Source organism: Canis lupus, chromosome 2 (assembly GCF_011100685.1).
Source record: "Canis lupus familiaris isolate Mischka breed German Shepherd chromosome 2, alternate assembly UU_Cfam_GSD_1.0, whole genome shotgun sequence".
Taxonomy (NCBI): Eukaryota; Metazoa; Chordata; class Mammalia; order Carnivora; family Canidae; genus Canis; species Canis lupus.
Genome location: NC_049223.1, coordinates 17,421,061 through 17,445,467, shown reverse-complemented (window position 1 = coordinate 17,445,467; position 24,407 = coordinate 17,421,061). Strand labels below are relative to the sequence as shown.

The 24,407-nt window shown below is 37.4% G+C and overlaps 2 protein-coding genes across 4 annotated transcripts in view; one reads left to right on the top strand and one right to left on the bottom strand.

Annotated features, from left to right (window-relative positions):
- NSUN6 (NOP2/Sun RNA methyltransferase 6) overlaps positions 1–22,286 on the bottom strand; it is a 57,717-nt gene extending 35,431 nt beyond the window's left edge. Inside the window, exons 1-5 of one of the 3 annotated variants that reach the window (XM_038529979.1) lie at positions 21,718–22,286; positions 19,362–19,517; positions 15,591–15,670; positions 3,812–3,921; positions 1,874–2,027 (exon numbers count right to left, since the gene is read on the bottom strand). In XM_038529979.1, the coding sequence (XP_038385907.1) occupies positions 1,874–2,027; positions 3,812–3,921; positions 15,591–15,670; positions 19,362–19,517; positions 21,718–21,792 (575 nt within the window). In that variant the 5' untranslated portion in view covers positions 21,793–22,286. The remainder of the gene's footprint in view (positions 1–1,873; positions 2,028–3,811; positions 3,922–15,590; positions 15,671–19,361; positions 19,518–21,717) is intronic. The other 2 variants (XM_038529978.1, XM_038529977.1) reach the window with 2 other exon arrangements.
- Positions 22,287–22,432: 146 nt separating this feature from the next.
- The window catches only part of ARL5B (ADP ribosylation factor like GTPase 5B), a 35,824-nt gene continuing 33,849 nt past the window's right edge, over positions 22,433–24,407 (top strand). The window contains exon 1 of the mRNA XM_038529961.1: positions 22,433–22,823. Coding sequence (XP_038385889.1) covers positions 22,796–22,823 — 28 coding nt within the window. The 5' untranslated portion in view covers positions 22,433–22,795. The remainder of the gene's footprint in view (positions 22,824–24,407) is intronic.

The window sequence follows — 24,407 nt, the reverse complement described above, 5'->3', positions numbered from 1 at the left end:
CCCCAAACAGCAGAATACACATTTTTCTCAAGTGTACATGTAATATTTTCCTGGACAGATCACGTTAGGCCACAAAACAAATCTCAATAAATTTCACAAGGCTGAAATCATATCAAGTTTTCTTCCTAGCACAACAGTATGAAACCAGAAATCAATTACAAGGAAGTAGAAATCCATCACAAGAAGTGTCCACCAATAATGGAATGGATTAAGAAAATGTGATGTGTACACACACACACACACACACACACACACAGGAATATTACTCAGTCATAAAAAAGAATAAAATCTTGCCATTCATGACAACATGGATGGCCCCAGAGAGTATTATGCTAAGTGAAATAAGCCAGACAAAGACAAATACTGTATGATTTCACTTCTGTGTATAATCTAAAAAACAAATGAACAAATGAATAAACAAAATAGAGAATCATAGATACAGAGAACTGATGGATGCTAGAAATAAGGGGGTAGAGGTAATAAAATAGGTGAAAAGGATAAACTTTCCAGTTATAAATGAGTTACAAGCATTAAATAAATTATAAATAAGATTAAATAAATTATCAATAAAACATGAGTATTAATGTATACCCTAGGGAATATAGTTAATACTATTGTAACAACTTTGTATAACCTCAGATGGTAATGTCTTGTGACCATTTCTTTTTTTTTCTTGTGACCATTTCTTAATGCGTATGAATATTGAATCACTGTGTTGTGCACATAAAACACAATATTATATATCAATTATAATTCAGTTTAAAAAAAAAATGAAGCCAGTCACAAGAATAAGAGGATGGAGTTACCAATAGAACCAAAGGAGAAAGTCAAAATATCAATTCTATGTTATAGACCCGAAGATAAACACAACATATATATGCTTTACCCTCATATTCATAAAATCTTCCAAGGAGAATAAAATCTTTACTCTTGGCCATTTGGAAAGTGCTGTTATCTACACTTAGTTAATCCAATAATCTGTGTCTTCAGAAGAATTAATTTCAACTATAAACCCAAATTGCTGCAACATGAAAACTGTTCCAGGAAATCAGGAATGTGGTCCAGTTCTACATGGATAAATTCATTTTTCAACATGTCTACATCAGCTGTCAACTATGGAGTAATGGAGCTGTCTACAGAACTCCTTACACAGGCTGAAATTATGAAGCAAAATGAGACTCTGGATTGTCCACAGATTTAATTTATTTAGAGCCAGTAGCAACCCAAGAAGATTTAAAACTGTTTTTAAATTTGGTTTGAATAAATCCAAATGTTATTTCTTTTCTTTATCTAAGATTTATTTATTTGAGAGAGAGATATCATGACCTGAACTGAAATCAAGAGTAGGACGCTCAACCGGCTGAGCTAACCAAACACCTGAGATCCAAATCTTAATTCTTGACCGCAAGTAGCCATGTAATTGCTGGCTTTCTGGTTTAAAAAAAAAAAAAAAAAATTAATAAAAACTATTCTTAAGTTATATTAAAATCAAACTTTTCCTTTCATAAAAATAGATTGTTTAAGCAGTTCTAGATAAATCACATACTTCATCCTTCATCAAGATGAGTACTGTTCTCCAAAACACGCAAAAATTTTCAAATCAATAAAATTCAAAAGGAAAAACTGACACTGACAATTGCAATGTGACTACTTGTTTACCTAGGTGGGCCCTCTAATCTCAGCATTTACTCTTTTACCTAAAAGCAGTTTTTTAAAAAGCCATGGAAATATGCATTGAACAATTATTTTCCAGTCAAATTTATACCAAGAAAATTTTATAATGCAACTAGATATATTTTTTACATTGTTTTTTTTCTTTTAACTTGAACCACCAAAAAGAATGCAGATTTCCCCCAAACACTTGATAACATACTTCAGTTCAGGTACCCCACTGAAGATTTCTTTGCGGCTTAGTTCAGAAATCCCATTTCCAAGAAATACTTTTGTTCCATCAAATTCTTTGGCTCCTTTCTTACATTTGCCTTTAATATCAGAGTATACAGAAGTAACATCTCCAGCTTTCATAACTAAGAAAGAAGAAAATCAGATTATACTAATTAGGCTATATTTTGGTAGAAGAATAGTGAAAATTCTTTAAGCTAGACCAGGACAAATAAGGGCATGGATAATGGGAATGAAGAGGTCTAAACTGGCTCATTAACTCTATCCTTATAGAAAATCTGACTTTTTACTTTTAAATGTTCCATAATAATATATCTAACTGAAGACTGTTTTTTCTAGGAGAAAAAAAAAAAAAAAGTCTTCAAAAACATTCTATCTAAACTGGAACTCTTTAAGCAGAAAATGAAGGATATCTATTTATTTTTTCCAAACTGAACATTCCCTAAACAACTTCATAAAAGTTTTGGTATCTTTGGCTCAATTCTCAAAGTTCCAAGTTTCCTTTAAGAGGATTCATCAAAAATGTACACTAAAGTCCCTCAAAGAAATGTTTCTAAATCCCATTATCCTGTTATTTCTTTGCAGGTTTCCTATTATAGCAATTAAAGCAGAGATTTTCATGATAAGTACATATATTTATTCATATATATGTATTTGCATGTATGTATACATATATACACACAACTATGTATATATACGTATATACTCAGAACACCTTGAAACTACACAGCATACAGCATGGATTCATATGGCTGATTAAGTCTAGGTTTTGTCATATTTTTGTTAAATTATTCTCAGTAACCAATCCCAGTGACTTTAAATAATGGGAAATTATATCCCACTTCCATGGTTTGTTTATTTATTCATGAGAGACACAGAGAGAGTGAGAGGCAGAGACACAGGCAGAGGGAGAAGCAGGATCCATGCAGGGATCCCGATGTGGGACTCGATCCCAGGACTCCAGGATCACACCATGAGCCGAAGGCAGACATTCAACCACTGAGCCACCCAGGTATCCCCCACTCCCATGTTCTTAGACCTAGCCTGTCATGTATTTGTCTAACCCATTAACTTGATAGCAATAGTGAGTAGTCTATCAACTAGAGCTAGAAGGACTGTTCAAATCACATAGATCAAAGGTCAGTGAACTTTTTCTATAAAAGGCAAGTGAACACCTTAGGCTTTATGAGCCACATAAGTTTTCTGGGCATATTCTTCTTTGTATTGTTTTAAAATAATCTTTTAAAAATGGAAAAATCATTTTTAGCTGTGAGCCATGCAAAAACAGCCACAGGCTGGACATGGCCAGCGGGCAGGTTAGCACACTCTAGTGTTGGTCAAATCATCTCTTTCACAGATAGCATAACTAAAATCCATAGACTGAATAAATTCCCAGTAGATCAAAACCTATGTGTCTTGATTTCAAACCCAAAAAGCCTGAACCACAGTTATTAAGCATATGTCATCAATTAAGTGAGTAAATTAAGAATATTGGCTATAATTTATTCCAATATTAAGATCCCAAGTTCCAACAGTTACCTTCACAAATGACAACAGAAGTCTGAGGGCAATGGAGTTAAGAAACAAAATAAAATTCCACTGACATCTTACACTCTATTAATCAATAACGATCCTCTAAACATCATCTCACACACTCTTTTATGGAAAGAAAAAAAAAACTGGCAAAAAAAAAATATATGGATGCTCAATTTGTTAGACCATATCTGATAAATCTCTTGCTGGCTATCCCTAATGTAAAACTTGGAAAATATCTGATAAAAGTAAATTTGAAATACATCTGAATGGTAGGTTTTTTTTGAATGGCAGTTTAATAAATTTTCCATTTGATAACGTACATAGATTTTAAAGAATCCTTTAGTGTACAGAAAGGCTTAAACATTAGACTTACATTTTGAAGTTGACACAATTCCGGGAACATAGACATGGGCTCCTCTTAGTACTGCATTGCCACACTGTGCTCCAACAATTGCTTCACAACGTTGCCTTTTTATATTCTTCCTAGGGATGTCAGATGAAGAATTTTAAGTGTAATACATCTCTAACCCCTACCAAACTTTTTAATGTTTCAATATAAATCTTAAATAACTTTTTTACTCTTGACTGTCCCAAAATGACACCACTAATGAATAAGAAAAAGCAAGCTGAAAAAAGGGATAAATATACAGAAAGTAGTTTAAAGAGGGGGATGAGGCACACTAGAGAAAAGATAAAACAGACAGAGGTCCATCTGGTGGAAGGCAATAAAGTGGCACCAAAAACAGTTTAATCATTTAAAGAGCACTGCTGTTTCCATAATAGCATCAGAAGGGAAGAAAAATAAAGGCCTTGTCTTCAAACACTAAAACAGACAACTTATAAGGAATTCAAAAATATTTCTCAAATGGTATATTGCTGCATGGTAAACCATTCACATTTTATATCAGACAAAGATGCCTTTGATTCTTCCTTTACTGTCCAACTTTTTTTTAGTGTTTTCCAATTTCTCACCTTCCATTCATTCCTTAGACCACTAACACCTGAGTATCACTTCTAATAGAAAGACTTTTTCAGAAATCAGGGAGTGTCCTATGTGATCAGCCCCAAATAAAGACTTCAAGCGCCGAGTTTCCCATGTGTGTCCATGGTTGACATCTCACGAGCGCTGTCACAATTCCCTGCTGCAGGAACAAAGTGTGCCCTATCTTCCTTCCGTGATCTCCAGATGGTAAAATCTCACTGAGCTCCTCAGCTTTATGCCACTCTTTTGTCTCTCATATTCTCACTGCTTGTTCCCTGTCTTCTTCTTAAAGAGGTCCATTTCTGGGGATCCCTGGGTGGCGCAGCGGTTTGGCGCCTGCCTTTGGCCCAGGGCGCGATCCTGGAGATCCGGGGTCGAATCCCACGTCGGGCTCCCGGTGCATGGAGCCTGCTTCTCTCTCTGCCTCTCTCTCTCGCTCTCTCTCTGTGACTATCATAAATGAATAAAAAATTTAAAAAAAAAAAGAGGTCCATTTCCTCATGTTCCAAAACATGCTGTTTCTCTTCTCATTGCATTCTACCCTTGGCAATCTCAGGATTTCAATCATCACTAACAATAATGACCTGTGGGGATCCCTGGGTGGCGCAGCGGTTTAGCGCCTGCCTTTGGCCCAGGTCGCGATCCTGGAGACCCGGGATCGAATCCCACGTCGGGCTCCCGGTGCATGGAGCCTGCTTCTCCCTCTGCCTGTGTCTCTGCCTCTCTATCTCTGTGACTATCATAAAAAAAAAAACAAAAAAAAACAAAAAAAAAAAACAATAATGACCTGTGTATTCTCACGTTTGGCTCTTCTAGACTCTGAACTGGGATTTGTAATCACCTGCACATAGAAGTATGTTTCTCACAGTTACTTCAAACTCAACAAGTCCTAAACAATGTTACTTTACCCTGATCCCCCTCATCCTTGGCACATCCCAAATCTTTCATCCTTCTGTTGCCAATCTTGAACTAAGTGTTGTCATCTGCCTCGATAACCAAACTGGAAGTATCAACATCATTTTAAATCCCTTCTTCCTAAAACCTCAAATTCAACATTTTTGGTGTTACCAAATCATGCCACCTCTAATTCTCTGACAGGTCTTCTGGAACCATCCTCCAACACTGGACACATATCAGCTCTTACCTTGATTACTGATACAGCTCCTTGCCTTTTTTACCTTTAACTGTTTTCATATCTTCTTTATGTCTTTGGTACTCTCCAGTTTCATTCTGAAGTAGGCGTGGAACTATTTTTACTTTTGGCTTTAGACTCCTTGTCCTTTGATTTTTTTTAAGATTTTATTTATTTTAGAGGGGGTAGAGAAAGGCAGAGGAGAGGTAAAGAGTGAGTCCCAATCAGATTCCATGCTGAGTGTGGAGTGTGATGTGGGTCTTAATCCCACCACCCTGAGATCACGATCTGAGCTGAAAATAAGAGTTGGACACTCAACAGACTGCACTACCCAGGCACCCCCAGACTCACTGTACTTCTTAAATCTGTCAACAATTCCGAAAACTTCTAAATCATTACAGTTTTGAATATTGTTTCTCCCATTATTTCTAGTCTCTACATTTGCAACTCACTCAAATTACGAAGTGTCTTTTCATACTATTTTCGACTTGACTCAACTTCACATTTTTAATTCATCAATTTCAGCTGCATTCCAGATAATCTCCTACGAGTCTTCTACTTCAATAAATCTCCATCAGACGGGTCTAATGTACCATTTAACTCACTGAACAGGTTTTTTATTTTAATGATGATCTTTTCATTTCTAGACATTTTTTTCAATTCTATTCTTTTCCTCTTAGGATCTTTTATACTTTTGGGATGCTTGGTGGCTCAGTGGTTTAGCGCCTGCCTTCAGCCCAGGGCATGATCCTGGAGTCCCGGGATTGAGTCCCATATCAAGCTTCCTGCATGGATCCTGCTTCTCCCTCTGCCTATGTCTCTGTGTGTCTCTCATGAATAAACAAAATCTTTAAAAAAAAAAAAAAAAAAAGGATCTTTTATACTTTAGATTCTGCTTTGTTTTTTTTTTTTTTTTTTTTATTTATTTATGATAGTCACATAGAGAGAGAGAGAGAGAGGCAGAGACACAGGCAGAGGGAGAAGCAGGCTCCATGCACCGGGAGCCTGACGTGGGATTCGATCCGGGGTCTCCAGGATCGCGCCCTGGGCCAAAGGCAGGCGCCAAACCGCTGCGCCACCCAGGGATCCCAGATTCTGCTTTGTTTTTAATTATTTTAAGAAAATTGATTTTAAAGTCTCTACCAGAAAGCTCTAATCTGCTAAAGTTTGGGGGGGAAACCTGATCCTTCCATTTGTGGTATATGCTGTTCTTACTTTAGATAGTATGAATCCTAATGTAGCTCTTAACCATGAGAATGGCCTGGATTAAGTATGTGCCTCTCAAGGAAGATTTTGCCTGGCTTTCCCCAAACCTCTCAGGAATTGGTTTGAGATCAAATTTTTATATTAATTTCCAAGATTATGGGTTTCATGCTACTTGGGCAGCATGATTTTGAATTCTAAACTTTTACAAGGTAGAGAACCAAAGCTCCACATTCACAGATTTGTTGTCTTCAACGTAGACTCTAAGTAAGAAAGATCCAGGGGCACCTGGGTGGCTCAGTCAGTTAAGCAGGTGCCTTCACCTTGGGTCATGATCTCGGGGAACTGGGATGGAGCCCAGTGTCAGGCTCCTTGCTCATCACGGAGTCTGCTTCTCCCCCTCCCTGTGCTTACCCGCACTCGTGCATGCTCCCTCTCTCAAATAAATAAATAAAATTTAAAAAGACAAGAGAGATCCAACTCTTTAATTATTGCCTTGTGCTGACTGGTAGGTGATATTTCTCACCTCCTGCTGTTCACACCCTATTATTAGAAGGAAAGCCCCTACATTTAGGAGACTAACCACCTCTTCTCCCACATCTTCCAACCCCAAAAATTTAGCTCACGTGTGTACTGTTGTTTTAAGTTATTCTCCATTCTAACCCCTGAATATCTCACTTACATTCTCAATCACTCAGTTGTGCATTTTATGGCCTATTTTTTATTTAGTATTTCTAGGTGTATATGACAGAAACAATTTCAGATTATCTAGGTTACCATATTGTTGGAAATAAAACACTTTGAAATGGCTTCCTAATTTGTTTCCAGTCTTATAATTATCTTCTTCTAAAATCTTTTTCAAACTTTTTTGACTGTAACCCAGTTAGAAATGCACTTAGTATTACAACTCGGTACACTTGTATGTATATGTGTATACACACATTTATACACACATATTTATATCAAATGTTTCATGAACACCTTCAGTATGGGCAGTGCAATATCATACATTATGAAATATCCCATTTCTTTCTAAAATGTTAAGAAAAAGACACTGAATTGATTTTGCAACATACTAATGGATCACGATCTCCATGCAGTTTGAAAAACAGCTTTATGCTTACTAGTATTCTTTGTCTCCTATGTTCTTAGCAAAAAAACTAAACATTTCTTAGTTAAAAGGAAAAAATCTTTTACACTTCACAGCTGGCCTCTTCCAATTTCTTCAACCTTCCTCATCTTTCACTATCCTCTCTGAAAAAGCAACTAAGTAGCCAAACCTGATCACTTTGTCATGAAGCACCTTACATTTTCTTGCCTCCATACTTTTGCTTTCTCTCTACCTCACTCTTAATCATCTTACCTCATCAGCCTAATGCCTATTCACCTTCAAGGTTCAACTGAAATAATAACTACTTGAAGAAAATCCTTACCAACTTCCTTTCACGCAGTACCTCTTATTGTGTGCTCTGATGGTACTTCATTCATGCTTTCACTGTAGCACTTTTGAGTCTGAGTCAGACCAAAGTTTCCCATTTTTAAATGAACCAACTGCATTTCATTCATCTTTGTAACACCCTTAGGTCTTACACATAACACCAATTCAAAAAAATGTCTTGGGAAATGGAACCTTATAATTTTAATCAGGATGTTTTTATGGGAATAACCATTTTATGAAGAGGACAGAAAGACAGACTATAGAAAAAAAGAGTTAATATAGCAGTCCTGAATTACTATCCTTTCCTTGGATAGCATGGTTACAAGGCTGGCCCTTGGGTGCCATCTGGGAACTTAGATTTCAGGAGGATATCTACTATTAACTGATAAGAATAGCTCACTCTGCTTAAATCATCTGTGCAAATAATACAGTTTATGGTCAACAATGACTTTCCTTCTGAGAAGCCAGAAAGTAGGCATGTGCCAGGCAGGGAGTGCCTACATGACCAGATCCAAATAAAAATCCTGGACACTGAGCCACTAATGAATTTCCCTGGCTAGCAACATCTTACATGTTGTCAAACCTGTTCCTAAAGGAATTGTTTCCTCTGTGACCCCAGTGGAAGAGAATTCTTTTAAGTTTTCAACTGGTTTTCCCTGTACTTTTTCCCATGTACCCCCTCCCTTTGCTGATTCAGCTTTAGATCACTTCACTGTAATAAATCATAATCACAAGTACTACTATATGCTGAATCCTTTGAGTCATCCTAGCATTCAGCTTAAAGTGATGACTCTCTCTGAGTCACCCTGGAGAGTCCTCAAGCCAGGGAGTGGTCCTGGGGATCCCTCAACACTAGGACCAATTGTATAAAAACATAAGATGCCATATATGCAAGTATCAAGGTATAATTCAGCTTTGCTGAAAGCGAGAGTTTGAGGCAGCAAAGATAAAAGGAAATATAAGAGTTGATGCAGGGCCATAAAACATGCTAAAAGCTTGGTTTTTTATTACAATACTTATGAATAATAAAGAAGTGAATCAACAACATTAAAGAAAGAGGATTTTTCTGATAGTACAGTGATATAGATAGGAGAAAAAAATAGTATGAAGGTACTCAGATAAAGAAAAAACTGACAAAATAGCTTTAAAAATAAGATGTCTATGAATTAAAGAACTGGATTATGAGAATGTCCCACTAAGATATATAAATACAAACTTACCATTTGGCATTTTTTAACTGCACATATTCACAATTCCATACCAAAAAGGAGATAATGAGTATAATTTTAAGATGTTGTATATTATTTCATGCCAACAAATATTTCTTTTCAGGACTGCCATCTGTACTTAATCATAAATTTTTGTGAAATTCTTGAATATTCTATTGCATTTACCGTATTATTTCACATACATAAGCAGTAATTGAAATATTAAAGTGCTAATACTAGCAAAACATCTATGAAGATGGAAATCAAGCAGGCTGAGAGAAGTGAATCCAGCCTCATTTGGATCTCAAGAGAATTATGCTACTACATTAATTATTCAGTTGTGAAAGAAAACCTACTAAAAATATGTTGAGATTTTTGTCAAAAAGTGCTCTAATAAAAAAATGTAGATATCCTTGACATTGACCTAAAAAATTCTACTAATCTAAATGCAGTCTTTACAAAATGCTGTTTGGGATAGAACATCAAAAAAAACTCCTATTGAAAGGAGCCTGGCAACTCAGAGGAAGCTTTCCTCTTCCGACCTATATTGGCGCCTGTCAACTAAGAATTAACTTAAGGTCCCTGAAGTCAACAAAACAAAATTTACATAAGACAAAATCAAGTCATCAGTTTGAATTTAAATAATTTGTTTTATTAGATATGAAGATTTAGTGATCTACATGTTTTATTCCACATACCTAGAACAACACCTGGTGTGTAGTAGGAGCTCAATAAATTTTTGTCCAAAAAAAAAAGGAGCCTGGCATTCAATTTTCTAAGTTTTTCAATAAAGTTGATATTGATACCATCTACAATCTTATTTTCAATCTCATTATATTACCAATGATAAAACCTTAAACATTAAAATATATTTGATTAGTATATTAAATATCATATTAAGTAAACTGAGGGAACCAGAATTTATGGTGAGAAATTACTTCTAAAATTGTTCACTATCTAAAATAAGGTTTAATCTATGTTTTGATATTTTAAATAGTAATAGGATATTGAGCTTCAGTAAAAGATCAGTTAAAGACTAAGAGCGTATTTCTTTATGTGAAGTCTGTAGAAATGGAGGAAAAAAACCAACAATCTGAGAAGAACATGCCATTTGTTAAAAAAAAAAAAAAACTAAGAAACAGCTATATTCCCATTGAGGAGGAATAATTGCCTCACACGGAGAAATTTGGATCAAACCTAATTTTTCAACAGAGTATGAATGCTTCTGAAAAGGAAAGGCTCCTGAAGCTTAATCAAGTATTTATTACTTAGAACCCAGACCTGGGGTTCAGGTTGAGAAACAAGAATCTGAGAAGGTCTTGCCAGTGACCCAGTCATTGCAGAGAAAGCTGAATGAGAAACAGGACTGTCAGCATTGGCAAAGCAGGCATTTGTGTTTTCTCTGGCAAATCTTGATAAACTGCCTAGAAGTAGCTAAGGGAAGGGAAATAGCAGCCAAGTTTGGTGCTCCTCACCAGAGTTAACTAAGCAGAAATAAAAGTTAAAGCTCCGTACAAAAAAAAAAAGCTGTGAGCTGAAACTGCTCACAAAGAGCCTCGGTCTATCGGCTCTGCTCACCAGGATTAAAAAGGTGCCACTAGGAAAAACTTGGTGAAGATGTTTCTGAAGAACACATCTGTTTAGTTGTCTAAGCACACATTTTACTCATTCTATAACATTTTTGAGCAAACTGCAAACTAGATGAAGCTATGTGAATGCAACTGTTTTCCATTCTGTGAGTAGTAAGCAGAAAAGACTCATCCAATATGGGACCTGTATATAGGTAGTAGCAAAAAAATAAAATAAAATAAAAACCCAAGAAAAAGGGATCCCTGGGTGGTGCAGCGGTTTGGCTCCTGCCTTTGGCCCAGGGCGCGATCCTGGAGACCCGGGATCAAATCCCACGTCGGGCTCCCGGTGCATGGAGCCTGCTTCTCCCTCTGCCTGTGTCTCTGCCCCTCTCTCTCTCTCTCTGTGACTATCATAAACAAATAAAAATTAAAAAATAAAAATAAAATAAATAAAATCTTAAAAAAAAAGACAAAAAAAAAAAAAACCCAAGAAAAAAATTTTCAAATAGGTCTTTATATTTTCAAAAATAACTATAAGGCAAACGCAAAAATGAGATACAAGAAAAACAAGATAAAAAATCCAGAAAACATTGAACTGGAAAATAAATGAGAAGAAAGCCTCTGAAATAAGAGAGAACACAACAGGCTTGCGACTGCTATTTTTAGAAAGGCCTGCTTGCAAGGTCAACCCTGCGCTGGCATCTGGAAACGTGACTGGGAAACAGTTCCCACCATGTATTAAAAACCTCCCCTAATGATAAGAGTGGATTATTGTTCCTAAACTGTTTGTACAAGCAACGTGCTTTGTTCTGAACACCTGTTTTCCTGTTGGGAGCCTGCAATTTTGGTACATGCTGGGCAGAGGGTGCCCACATGACCAGTGCCTGATAAAAACCTTCGCCACTGAGTCTCTAATAAGCAGCCCTCCTAGACAACTATTTTACTCTTGTCACAATTTGTTGCTGAAGGAATTAAGCATGTTGTATTAACTCCATAGGGGAGAGGTCTCTTGGAAGCTTGTGCCTTGGCTTCCTCTGGACTTCGCCCCATGCACCCTTCCTTTTGCAGATTTGTTTTTGTGTCCTTTCGGGTAATAAATCTTCACCATGAGCACAACTACATGCTGAGTCCTGTGAGTCCTTCTAGGCAATCATCAAACGTGGGGGTTGTCTTGGGATGCCCCAACACAGGGAGTATGTGCACTGGAAATCCAACCTACAGAGTCCTAGGTTTTTGTTTTTTGGTTTATAAAATTTCTATTTATTTATCCATGAGACACAGAGAGAAAGAGGTAAAGACATAGCTAGAGGCAGAAGCAGGCTCCCTATGGGGAGCCTGATGCGGAACTTGATCTCAGGATCACGACCTGAGCCAAAGGCAGACAGACGTTCAACCACTAAGCCACGCAGATGCCCCCTTTTTTTTTTTTTTTTAAGATTTTATTTATTCACTTGAGAGAGTGTGAGTGAGCATGAGTAGGAGCAGAGGGAGAGGTAGAGGGGGAGGGAGAAGCAGACTCCCCACTGAGTGCCAAGCCAAAGGTGAAGCTCTATCCCATGACCTTGAGATCATGACCTGAGCTGAAGGCAGACACTTAACCAACTGAGCCACCCAGGCGGCCCCTAGTGTTTCATAATAGAGAATATAGAAAAATATTCACAGAACTACTGGCCAACTTATAGCTAAAAAGTTACACTGTTTTTATTAAAAAAGAGAATAATAAAAATCAAGCTATATCCTAACACAGTTTCCTAAGTTCAGTGATGAAGAATTTGTAGATGTCCAAGCAAAAACTAAGATGCTGTTGGTGGGGGAGGGAGAGGATTTTTATTTTTTTTTATTTTTTTGGCCTCTGATGTTTTCACAGCAACACTTATGCCATAATGTTGTGAAAGCAATGTCGACAAAGTGCTAAGGGAAATAACCTGGGACCTGAAACTACTATAATCGGCCAACCTATTGTTTAAATATAAAGGCAACAGGCAATTCTCAAGCAAAAAAGTAAATACAGTGGAGATGAGAATACTTACTTTGGAGACGGGAAACAACTGCTGCAGACCTGATAAATGACTGTACTCACCAACCATGGGAATAATCAAGACAAAGAACTCAGGAATGACCTAGTCAGACTAAAAGCAAGCACAGCATCCATTTGAATTGTGCTTCTAGAACAACATTATAAACCTGTACAATGCTAAAGAACTAACACAGTAAACAAAAAATTGGTGGAGTTTAATAAAATTGGTGGAGGTTAGGGGAGATAAAACTTACGTGTAAGAACTTCCTCATTTTTCATACTGGAAAGTCATAAAATAATAATGATAATGAGTTTTAAAAACAAAAAAAAAGAATTGATTTGTTCCTTTTAGAAGTGAAAGGTATGTGAATTTATAATTCTAAATGATTTTTTGAGTACTTTTCTATCGTAACCCATCATTTGTATTTTATAACATATTTAACATTCTAATGAATAGCCTGGATCACTACAAAGAAAAGGATGAAAGGGTACTAAATTCAGAAAATAATTAAAGTTAAGTCATCATCCAAATATTTTAAATGAGCTAGCATGACCAGTATTAGCAGGAATGGAAGATTGAAGGGCACCCAAGTGGCTCAGTTGATTAAGCATCTGCCTTCGGCTCAGGTCTTCATCCCCCATTGGGCTCCCTGTTGTTCCCCTGCTTGTGCTCTATCTCTGTGTCAAATACATAAAATCTTAAAAAAAAAAAAGGAATGGAAGATTAAGAATCTCTCATATAGGGATCCCTGGGTGGCGCAGTGGTTTAGCGCCTGCCTTTGGCCCAGGGCGCGACCCTGGAGACCCGGGATCGAATCCCACGTCGGGCTCCCGGTGCATGGAGCCTGCTTCTCCCCTCTGCCTGTGTCTCTGCCTCTCTCTCTCTGTGTGACTATCATAAATATATAAAAATTAAAAAAAAAAAAGAATCTCTCATATAGTGCTAGGAACATTAACTGGTAAAACTTTTGAGAAGGTAATACGTCTCACACTAAAATATGCCTAGACCAATGAACCAGTGATTACATGTGGTACCAATTTATCCTGTAGACATGCTTATGTAAGTCCACTAAGAAACATCCTAAGAATATTTATTGTTGGTAATAATGAAAAACAAGAAAAAACTAAATGTTCATCAACAGATGGATGAAAACAATGTTTTAAAAGTATGCAGGTAAGGGCACCTGGGTGGCTCAGGTCGTGATCCCAGGATCCTGGGATGGAGTCCTGCATGGGGTTCCCTGCAGGGAGCCTGCTTCACCTTCTACCTATGCCTCTGCCTCTCTCTTTGTGTCTCTCATGAATAAATAAGATCTTTCAAAAAAAAAAAAAGTATGCAGCTATTAAAAAGAATGAAATACATTATACAGAATCAGGGAGAATTATGGACATTTATCTTAATTGGGGTGGGTCTTGGATGCACAGCTGTACAAATTTGGGAAAACTTAGCAAACTGTACACTTAGTTAAGATCTCTCCATTTCACTGTCTGCAAATTTTACCTAAAGAAACAGAATAAGGACCTCACAAAATCCTTTTTTTAAACTGCAAAAGGAATAATGCTTATAGTAAAAACAACACAGAAATGTTACACTTGAAAATCTCCTCTTACTCCTTTTCCCCCAATCCAACCTCTTCTGAGTTAACCACTCAAAATTAACCTTTATTAAACAGCTGGCTTTTATATATATATAAAATATATATATTTCTATAAATTTTTATATATAAACTATATATATATATATGTAGTTTTTTGTAATTACAAAAAAAATGTAATTATCCTATACATGGCAACCTCCTTTGGATACTTAATTACCTCTTATTGGTAAATTTCCATTAAAAAAAAAAATTTAAAAAAAATTTCCCCCATTAAAGCCCATATAATATTCCACCGCACAAATAAATCATAATTTACTGAACCACTGCTTTACTACTGACCACTAAATTACTTTCAAGCTTTACAAAATGAGCATTTTTCTACTTAATATAATTCATAGGGGTATAAAAATATTAAACCATAATCAGGGAATTATAACATAAAAATGTTCATATAACATAAAAATGTTCCTTGGGAATTGAACTCCCATTATAATACAAGAGCCTTTTTCCCCCCATTTTCAAATATATGCTTTCCAAATACATAAATGAGAATAAAGCCTGTTCTACTCATAGAACATACATAATAATTTAACATAACTGTGAATTAATGAATAAAATTTTATAAACACATAAGCTATGAAAGTAGGAAATATGTTGCTTTGTAGTGTTGTGGCAGCTCAAAAAAAGAAGTTTTAAATTAGCAGTGGAATTTCTTAATACATATAAATAAAGAAAAGAAGTTTCTTAGAAAGTAGGAGAAAAAACAACCAATCATTACACCAAATAGACCTAAAGTGCATACTTTCAAGGTATCTGGGCCCATTCCTGGCTTTTTGTAGTATCTTCCATGATAGAATATGAACTCAGCATTTATGAATTTGTGAACTTTTGTCTTTATGAAGTTACTAATAATAGAGAAACTTAGTATTATTACCAAACAGTAAGAAAAAACCAGTGATAAATTTTTAGAAGAATTTAATTTGAAAATGAAATCATTACAAACCTGGGTCCAATAACAGGAATGAGCAAGACATCCTGAAGGTCTGGATGTTGAAGAATAGGAACACTTAATCCGTTAAACTGCTGTTAAAAATAAATAGAATTATGAAGCCACCAATATAATTGATAAATTTCAATTTACAGGTCTTTGCAGTATCATTACCTAGCAGAGCATGAAGCTTGGTTTAGGATATTCTCACTTTATTCCACATAAGGCTATAAAAAACAAAGACTACAAAAACAACTATGTTTTCTCTGTATTTTATTCCAAAGTATCTCGATTTTTTTTTTAATAAGGTCCAATTTTCTTTACAGGTTGGCTTTATAAAAACCCATATTTGCCTTAGGAGAATTATTTTGAAAATACAAATCCAATATAGTTGCATATAGTATTTCCTCTTTTATATAGTATTATATAGTATATTATTTTATATTTCCTTATATAGTATTTCCTCTATTGAGGAAATATTCTAACTAGGACATTAAAGGTTGAGATTATTAAATACTATTTATTGGGGATCCCTGGGCGGCTCAGCAGTTTGGCGCCTGCCTTTGACCCAGGGCATGATCCTGGAGTCCCCGGATCAAGTCCCACATCAGGCTCCCTGTAGGGAGCTTGCTTCTCCCTCTGCCTATGTCTCTGCCTCTCTGTCTCTCATGAATAAATAAAATCTTTATAAATAAATAGATACTATTTATTATATACCATCAATACTGAATGCCATGTCGGTTTTGATGAGGGAAATAAATGCTTATTTGATTAGTGAAATCTCCTTGATCAGTTCCCTTTCCTTCACTAATTGTTTGATGACCTTACAGCATCCAGACTGTGGCAAACAGATCCTTCCTAAAAGCAGGATAATGGATTCTGTCCTTTATTTTTGTTTTGTCTTAGAAGCACTATTTGCTTTACATTAGAAAATTATTTTATGGAGAGATCAGTCCTTCTCAAGTTAAGGCTTTCCTTCTCTTCTATTAGACGTTAAAATGATACTGAATTAAAACTCAAAAACCAGGGGCACCTGGGTGGCACAGGTTGAGTGTCTGCCTTCCGCTCAGGTCGTGATCCCAGGTCCTGGATTCAAATTCCGCATCAGGCTCCCCACGGGGAGTCCTCTTCTCCCTCTGCCTATGTCTCTGCCTCTCTTTCTGTATCTCTCATGAATAAATAATTTTTTAAAACTTTCAAAAACCATGCACATGCATAACTTTTATTTTTTTCTTTTATTTTTTTGCATAACTTTTATAAAACATAGTTTTTTTAGTTTAAAAACTCAGTGCATCACCTGCTTAGTATTTCCGCCCTATGCTTTGTTTAAAACTGCCTCATTAGGATCCCTGGGTGGCGTAGCGGTTTGGCGCATGCCTTTGGCCCAGGGCGCGATCCTGGAGACCCGGGATCGAATCCCACGTCAGGCTCCCGGTGCATGGAGCCTGTTTCTCCCTCTGCCTATATCTCTGCCTCTCTCTCTCTCTCTGTGTGACTATCATAAAAAATACTAAATAAATAAATAAATAAATAAATAAATAAATAAATAAATCTGCCTCATTGAAGTGTCATTTACACACCATAAAATGCACCCATTCAACCATTTCTACTAAGCTTAAAGAATGGTGTGACCATCGCCACAATTCAGTTTTAGACCATTTTCAGTGCAGTTCCCTGTTCCCAGCTCCAATCCCAGGCAAACTTACTTTCTCTATAAATCTGCTTTTCTAGATACTTCAGACAAATGGAATCATACAATATGGAGCATCTCGTGTCTAGCTTCCTTCACTTACTATAATACTGTTTTTGAAGTTCACCAATGTTGTAACATGTTCATTACTTTTATTGCTGAACAATATTCCACTGTATGAATATACTACATTTTATTTTTCCATTCACCAGTTGACATTTGAATAGTGTCTCCCTTTTGGTTATTTTAAATACTGATACAAAGAATCATGTTCAAGCATTTGTGGGGACATAGGTTTTCATTTATCTTGAAATGAAAGAGGTTTCACACCTAGGAGTGGAATTTCTGGGTTGTACAATAAGTTTAACTTTTTAAGAGACTACAAAACCATCGTCCAAAGCCAAACCATTTGACATTCCCACCTGGAATATATGAAGGTTCTAGTTTCCCTCCATCCTCACCAGCCATATGAAATTTTAAATTATTAAATTTTAATATGTGGCTCAGAGAAATCTGGAGACAAAGCATTCACCCCTCCATCATCCACCATTAGGACACACATGAATTTTGGACTATGGAAGGAGGAAGAAAATATATGCTCTAAAACTACCTCCAAGATCCTGTCCTACTAGAAACAGGTATTGCTCTACCACCAGTTTCCTATTTAGTGCTTGGGACCCAACCTTCTCTGTCTACTCTTTTAAGGGACTCAAAGTCCATCCAGAGTGATTCTGTCTGCCTTATTCTAGATACTAGTCCATAAGATCTTATAGGCCCATTAGACTGGAATACATTATCTGGATTGTAGGAATAATTTGTTAGAAAAGAAAATAAGAAAATAATCTGGATCTGCAAGAGTTATGGACACTTTGATGGGCCTCAGAACACTTTCCTTTTTACTAGCTGAAAACATACGTGTGACCACACAAAAGTAATTAATTTTGGTTGCTTGGAGGAACTACTTACATTTTATGCCTTATGACATTACTCTCAAAAAAATTATCACTATCAATAATTCAAATGCAGATTAGTTTTCCTCCAAGTCTTCTCATTATACTAAGTTTGAGCGTCACACACTCAGATACCACAGCTGATTGTTCTTATACCATGGTCATCTATTTAAAACCTGAAATTTAAAAAACTGTTCTCAAAGACAATACAACAAACATTCTAGAAATAAGATTAGAGGCAACCCCATTCATTCAGTTGATTGTCCACCTCTTGATTTTGGCTCAGGTCAGGATCTCAGGATTGTGAGATCAAAGCCCTGCCACTAAGTGTGGAGTCTGCTTCTCCTTCTGTGCATGCACACAGGCACAGTCACTCTCTCTTATAAGTAAAATCTTTAAACAAAAATAAATTAAATAATAGTAATGAGATTAGAAAAAAAATTAATCAAAACCAGTGATGATTCTCTAAAGATTTAATATTATATCTACAGTAAACTAATAATACAGCCTATTATATACAAACAGAAGCCCTTTAACCACGCTTGCCTCTTGCTTTTTTTTTTTTTTTTTTTTTTAATTTTTATTTATTTATGATAGTCACAGAGAGAGAGAGAGAGAGAGAGAGAGAGAGGCAGAGACAGAAGCAGGCTCCATGCACCGGGAGCCTGACGTGGGATTCGATCCCGGGTCTCCAGGATCGCGCCCTGGGCCAAAGGCAGGCGCCAAACCGCTGCGCCACCCAGGGATCCCATGCCTCTTGCTTTTAAGTTAGATCCTAACTAGCTAACATTACAAATACAGGCTTTGAAGGTTAGAATGTTTTCTACATATTTTCATACGTATTCCATGAATTTTCATATGGATTCTATGTATTTTCATATGTATGATAATGATGAAGTAACAGGCCCAGAAGGATTGAGTAACCTATTTAGTCACTGTAATAAATTCAGAATCAGAAGTGCTACATTCAAGTTCTAACATTACCTCTAACATCAGCACTTGAACAATTTAACATTCATGATATTCAATCTCCTTATTTATAAAATTGGATCAATATTTTAAATTCATAGTATTTTAGTGGGGAGTTATATGACATAAATTGTAGAAATGCAATTATGGACATAATGACAGAAAATTTGCACATACCTTCTGAAGTTCATGAAACAACAGATCTTTCACCTGTTGCACTGAGGCTAGATGTGTATTTACTCTGACAGTTGTGAATGATGGAGGATGCGATAAGTGATTTAACAGAGCTTCAAATTTCCTTTCTGCTTCTTGTTTACCAAAAGCAGATATAACCTGAAAAGAGGAAAACAAGTTAATGTTTCAATGTCACTATACAAATTAACTAAAAATATTAAGCAGATTATGCACACACATTTGTTCTAATGAAATATCTTTCAGCAATTGTTCAGGTCCATTTCATTTTGCTGTATTGTTTGTGTGTTAATAACACTAACAATGTAATATTTCACAGGGTTTTTGGCTTAATTGTAATAATAAACGCTTAACAAAAAGGGCTTGGAAAACACATTGTCTCAAGTTTAAAGCATCACTAACATTTTGAACATATTAATGTCTGCTACGCTTATTCATATAAATTCATGATCATTCTATTTATAATGTATTAAATGCTATGTCATTTTGTAGAGCTATTTACCTGCTAACCTCAGGTCTAGATCAGCAACCTTTTAAAACACCAATATTTGGGGCAGCCAGGGTGGCTCAGCAGTTTAGTGCCCCCTTCAGCCAGGGTATGATCCTGGAGACCCGGGATCGAGTTCCACGTTGGGCTCCCTGCCTGGAGCCTGCTTCTCCTTCTGCCTGTGTCTCTGCCTCTCTGTATCTCTCATGAATAAATAAATAAAATCTTAAAAAAAAAACAATATTGGAACAATATTCAACAGATACTCCATGTCCTCCAAAGGTCATCCACATTAGCTTTTTCACATGGTATTTTTAAGGGTAACAATCGTCCAAAAAAGACAAGTAGCAAAGATAACCTGTCAGAAACGGGGGCTTAAAGACTCAAAAAACCAAGTCCCCCTGTAATTAACTGAAACTTCATGAGACATGTATTTTCCCATTTTTGTCACCTTTGACTGTACCCTGCCTTATGGCATATTCATAAACCACCTGCCAACCTACTAATCCTCCAGCTTCCAAAGTATTAGTACTTTCCCTAGTTTGTTTTTATTAAAACTGAATATACCTTTACCTCCAATACTCTCACAAAGGAGTGGCTTTTCTTTTTTTTTTTTTTTTAAGATTTATTTATTTATGATAGACAGAGAGAGAGAGAGAGAGAGAGAGAGAGAGGGGCAGAGACACAGGAGGAGGGAGAAGCAGGCTCCACACCGGGAGCCCAATGGGGGACTCGATCCTGGGACTCCAGGATCACGCTCTGGGCCAAAGGCAGGCGCTAAACCGCTGAGCCACCCAGGGATCCCCTCTTTTTGTAAAATCATTTACAGTTAGTGGGTTTGAGGCAGAGATAGCATCAAGGAAAGACACTTGGATCTTTTATAATACAATATTTACCATTTTAAAAATTGTTGGGAAAAATTGCTGAATATTTCTCTTAATATGCTCCTTATATTTTTAGTTCTTTGAAATCGTTATTTTCTCTTCCCACACAATCTAATCCCCTAATATAATCTTTGGAAATTAAATGCAGAAAAAAAAGTCATAGCTTTAGGAATACCTTCATACACGAATAATATTTAAATGTTAGGCTTTACTTTGAGTAAAGTAAAGCCCCTCTCTCTCTCTCTGTGACTATCATAAAAAAAAATTTTAAAAAAAGCCTCATTTTCCACAGAAAAAGAAAGTTAAACAGTATGAAATAATTTACTCAAAGCCTAGGGACACAAATCAAGGACTTGGGATTCCAAATCTGTATTTTTTTTTTCCATTGGACCTGAGCTCTTCGGCTTCAGATTTTAGCCCTATTACTTGATAGCAGTGTCAATTTGGGTCAGCTATAGGACTCACTCCTGGGATGCTCAGTTCTCTCCCCAATTAAAATGGAAAAGAAGGGGCACCTGGGCGGCTCAGTGGTTGAGCATCTGCTTTCAGCTCAGGTCGTGATCCCGGGGTCCTGGGATGGAGTCCCCATCAGGTTCCCCGCAGGGCGCCTGCTTCTGTCTCTGCCTCTCTGTGTCTCTCATGAATAAATAAAATCTTTTAAAAAAATAAATAAATAAAATGGAAAAGAAATCCCTACTAGAAAAAAGGATTGCTAGTATTAAGATGCAAAGGTCCCTTCTTCCACTTTCCTAAATGATGAATCTGTAGACCTCCTTCACCTCTTATATCGAAAGCATTAAATACCCGCGGGAAGATACTGGCAGTTCTTTACATTCGAAAAAAAAATTGCAAGAAACAACGGTGTAAAAGACCAGGTCTCCCTTTAGGTTTTTTTTTTTTTTTTTTTCTTTCTCCAGAGTGCGTAAATATTTGAATTTTTGCAAATATCTCACAGGCTTCTTTGACCTACCTCCTTATTCAGAAAACCTTCTTTAAGATACTTTTCAACCTCAAGTCTCAAGGATATTTTAGGGAAAACAGACATCTTTCCCTATTGCTTTGTTCTCCTCCAAGAAAAGTGCTGGAAAACGGTGATTTTTGCTGTTTTTTTTTTTTTTTTTTTCTCTTTCCGAATTAACAGTGAGCAGCGTCGTGACAAGTAACCACCCACACGTGCCGGGACCACCAGCCGGCCAGGAAAATCGCGCCGCTCTTTCCAAGACCCATTCGGGACTGCGGGGGTACCTCCGCGCTTCCCCAGCGTAGCCAGTTAGAGCCGCGGCCTCGCCTCCAAGACACCCATCCTTGGTCCTCCCTTAGGGACGTTCGCGGAAATTACCCTGAGGCCAGGTCTCTCACGTCGCAGAAAATACACGGGGGGGTGGGGCAAAAGAATAAAAGAAAAAAAAGTGACAAGCTAATCCATTGTGAACAGGCCTGGAAGATAGATGGGCTTCGCTCGAGCCGCATTCAGCCTTCGGACCTCATTTCCAAAACCGCGCCCCCAGGTTCTCAGCGGAAAGCCGCTTCCGGCTTGCGTCACTTCCGGCGACGCGGCCCACCCTCCCTGGTTCCTGCTCCCCCCCCCCCCCCCCCCCCCCCACCATGCGCAGCCGTAAAGTACCGGGACGTCACAGCTCCGGAGTTTCCGAGCTCCGCCCGCCGCTCCTCCAGGGGCAGGTGGTTTGCCCCGCCTCCGAGGCGGGAAGGGGCGGTGGCAGCCCGGGTGAGCCCCCGGATCTAGGGCCTAGGGTGGATGCCAGGGTTAGTAAGGAAATGGGGAGGCTTTGCAGGCCTACGTCAGCCTAGAAGTCCAGTTAGTGACCTCCAACGGGAGGAAGCAGCCACAGTTGATTTGAACCTCTAAGCCACCCTGTGAGCTCAGAAGTTACTTTCTCTCCCAGAGCATGCTAAGCTGACCTCAGCTGTGAATGAACGAACGCCGTTATTCAAGTTTTTGAAAGCTGGGTTAATGGTGTGTTAATATTCATGAATGATCAGCTAAAACTTAGGTTAGAAACCCATATACGGTATTTACAATGAGTTGAATGAAGCCAGCGGTTACCTGTATCATTGGTGAGTTATACTTTAAGGCTCCCAGACCCTTGGCACAATTTATGTGTTACCCATGAAGCAAAAGATTCAAAAGGAGAAGGTACCTAATGAAAGCCTGACATTTTATGATTGAATAGGAAACTAAAAATAATTGCCTCCTTGCCATAGATATTTGTTTTTGCAGCTCACTGTGGCTATTTACACATAACCGTAGGAAAAGTTTTTAAAGTCTTTTTCTAAATCTCACACAGATGTTTAAAAAGTGTTTAATAGGGACGCCTAGGTGGCTCAATGGTTGAGCGTCTGCCTTCGGCCCAGGGCGTGATCCTGGAGACCGGGGATCGAGTCCCGCGTCAGGCTCCCAGCACGGAGCCTGCTTCTCGCTCTGCGTGTGTCTCTGCCTCTCTGTGTGTGTGTCTCTCATGAATAAATGTAAGAAATAGATGAATAAATTGTATAAAATGTTTAATGATTACTTTATAATAGACTGGCCTGGTTCCGTATAAAGTATTTTAATTTACAGCCACACAGTAACTCTGTAATATGGTTGTATCCCTCTTATGAAAGTAAAACAAGGCTCCCAGAGTTGAAATAACTCTGGCATCACAGTAAGAAAGAATAAAGACTACAGCTACCTGTCTTCTAAATACCAACTCTTTTCACCATGGCATACTTCTTCAGTAAGTTCTTGTGATGCTTCTATGGCTAAATCATCTACAAGTGATTAGGAAAATGTCAAGGGGTGCCTGGGGGGTGTAGTCTGTTAAGCCTCAGACTCGGTTTTAGCTCAAGTCCTGATCTCAAGGTCCTGAAATTGAGCTCTGCATTGGGCTCTGCCCTCAGCCAGAGTCTGCCTAAGACTCCCTTTCCCTACTTGCCTGCCCCTCCTCACTGTGCACCCATGCACTTTTTCAATCCCACTCTAAAAGAAATAAATCTTAAAAAAAAAAAAAAAAGGAAAATGTCTAGATTGGGCATGTCCAAAGAAATCTTTGCAGCCTCAGAATTGTGACCATGGCACCAATAACAGTTGGAATCTGTATTTAGGAAATAAGGGAGAGGTAGGAACAAGTTGGACTAGATTGTAAATTCCAAGAGGATAGAGGTTTTATCTTATCACTGCATATCCACTGCCTTAACATGTAATAGGCACGTAAAGGTTGAATGACTAAATGAATAGATGGATGGGCATCTATGTGAACTAGAGAAAAGAAAATGCTGATAAAGCATGTATTTCCTGGAAATTAGTTCACTAGTTAAGCACATATGAAGAGTGCAGAGCACATTTAGACTATCCTGTGTAGACACTATTGTAGTGATAGTTATGTTGAGGAAGAGGCCTATTGCTTGGGTTCCAGGATTGAGTCCAAGAAAAGCATATTACAAATCTGAAGTTGGCATAGCACATATTGTCTAAGCAAAGGGAGACCCCCTATAAGAATATACCCATATAATAGTCATTTAGGTTGTATTTTCTCAGTGGGGCAATATGGCTCTCAATGTGGGGGAGCAAAAAAAATCTTAGATATAATATTAAATCTCAGTTCATGGTGCTCCAAAGCTTAACCTTACCAGAAAACATATACCAAAATATTTACTTTCATG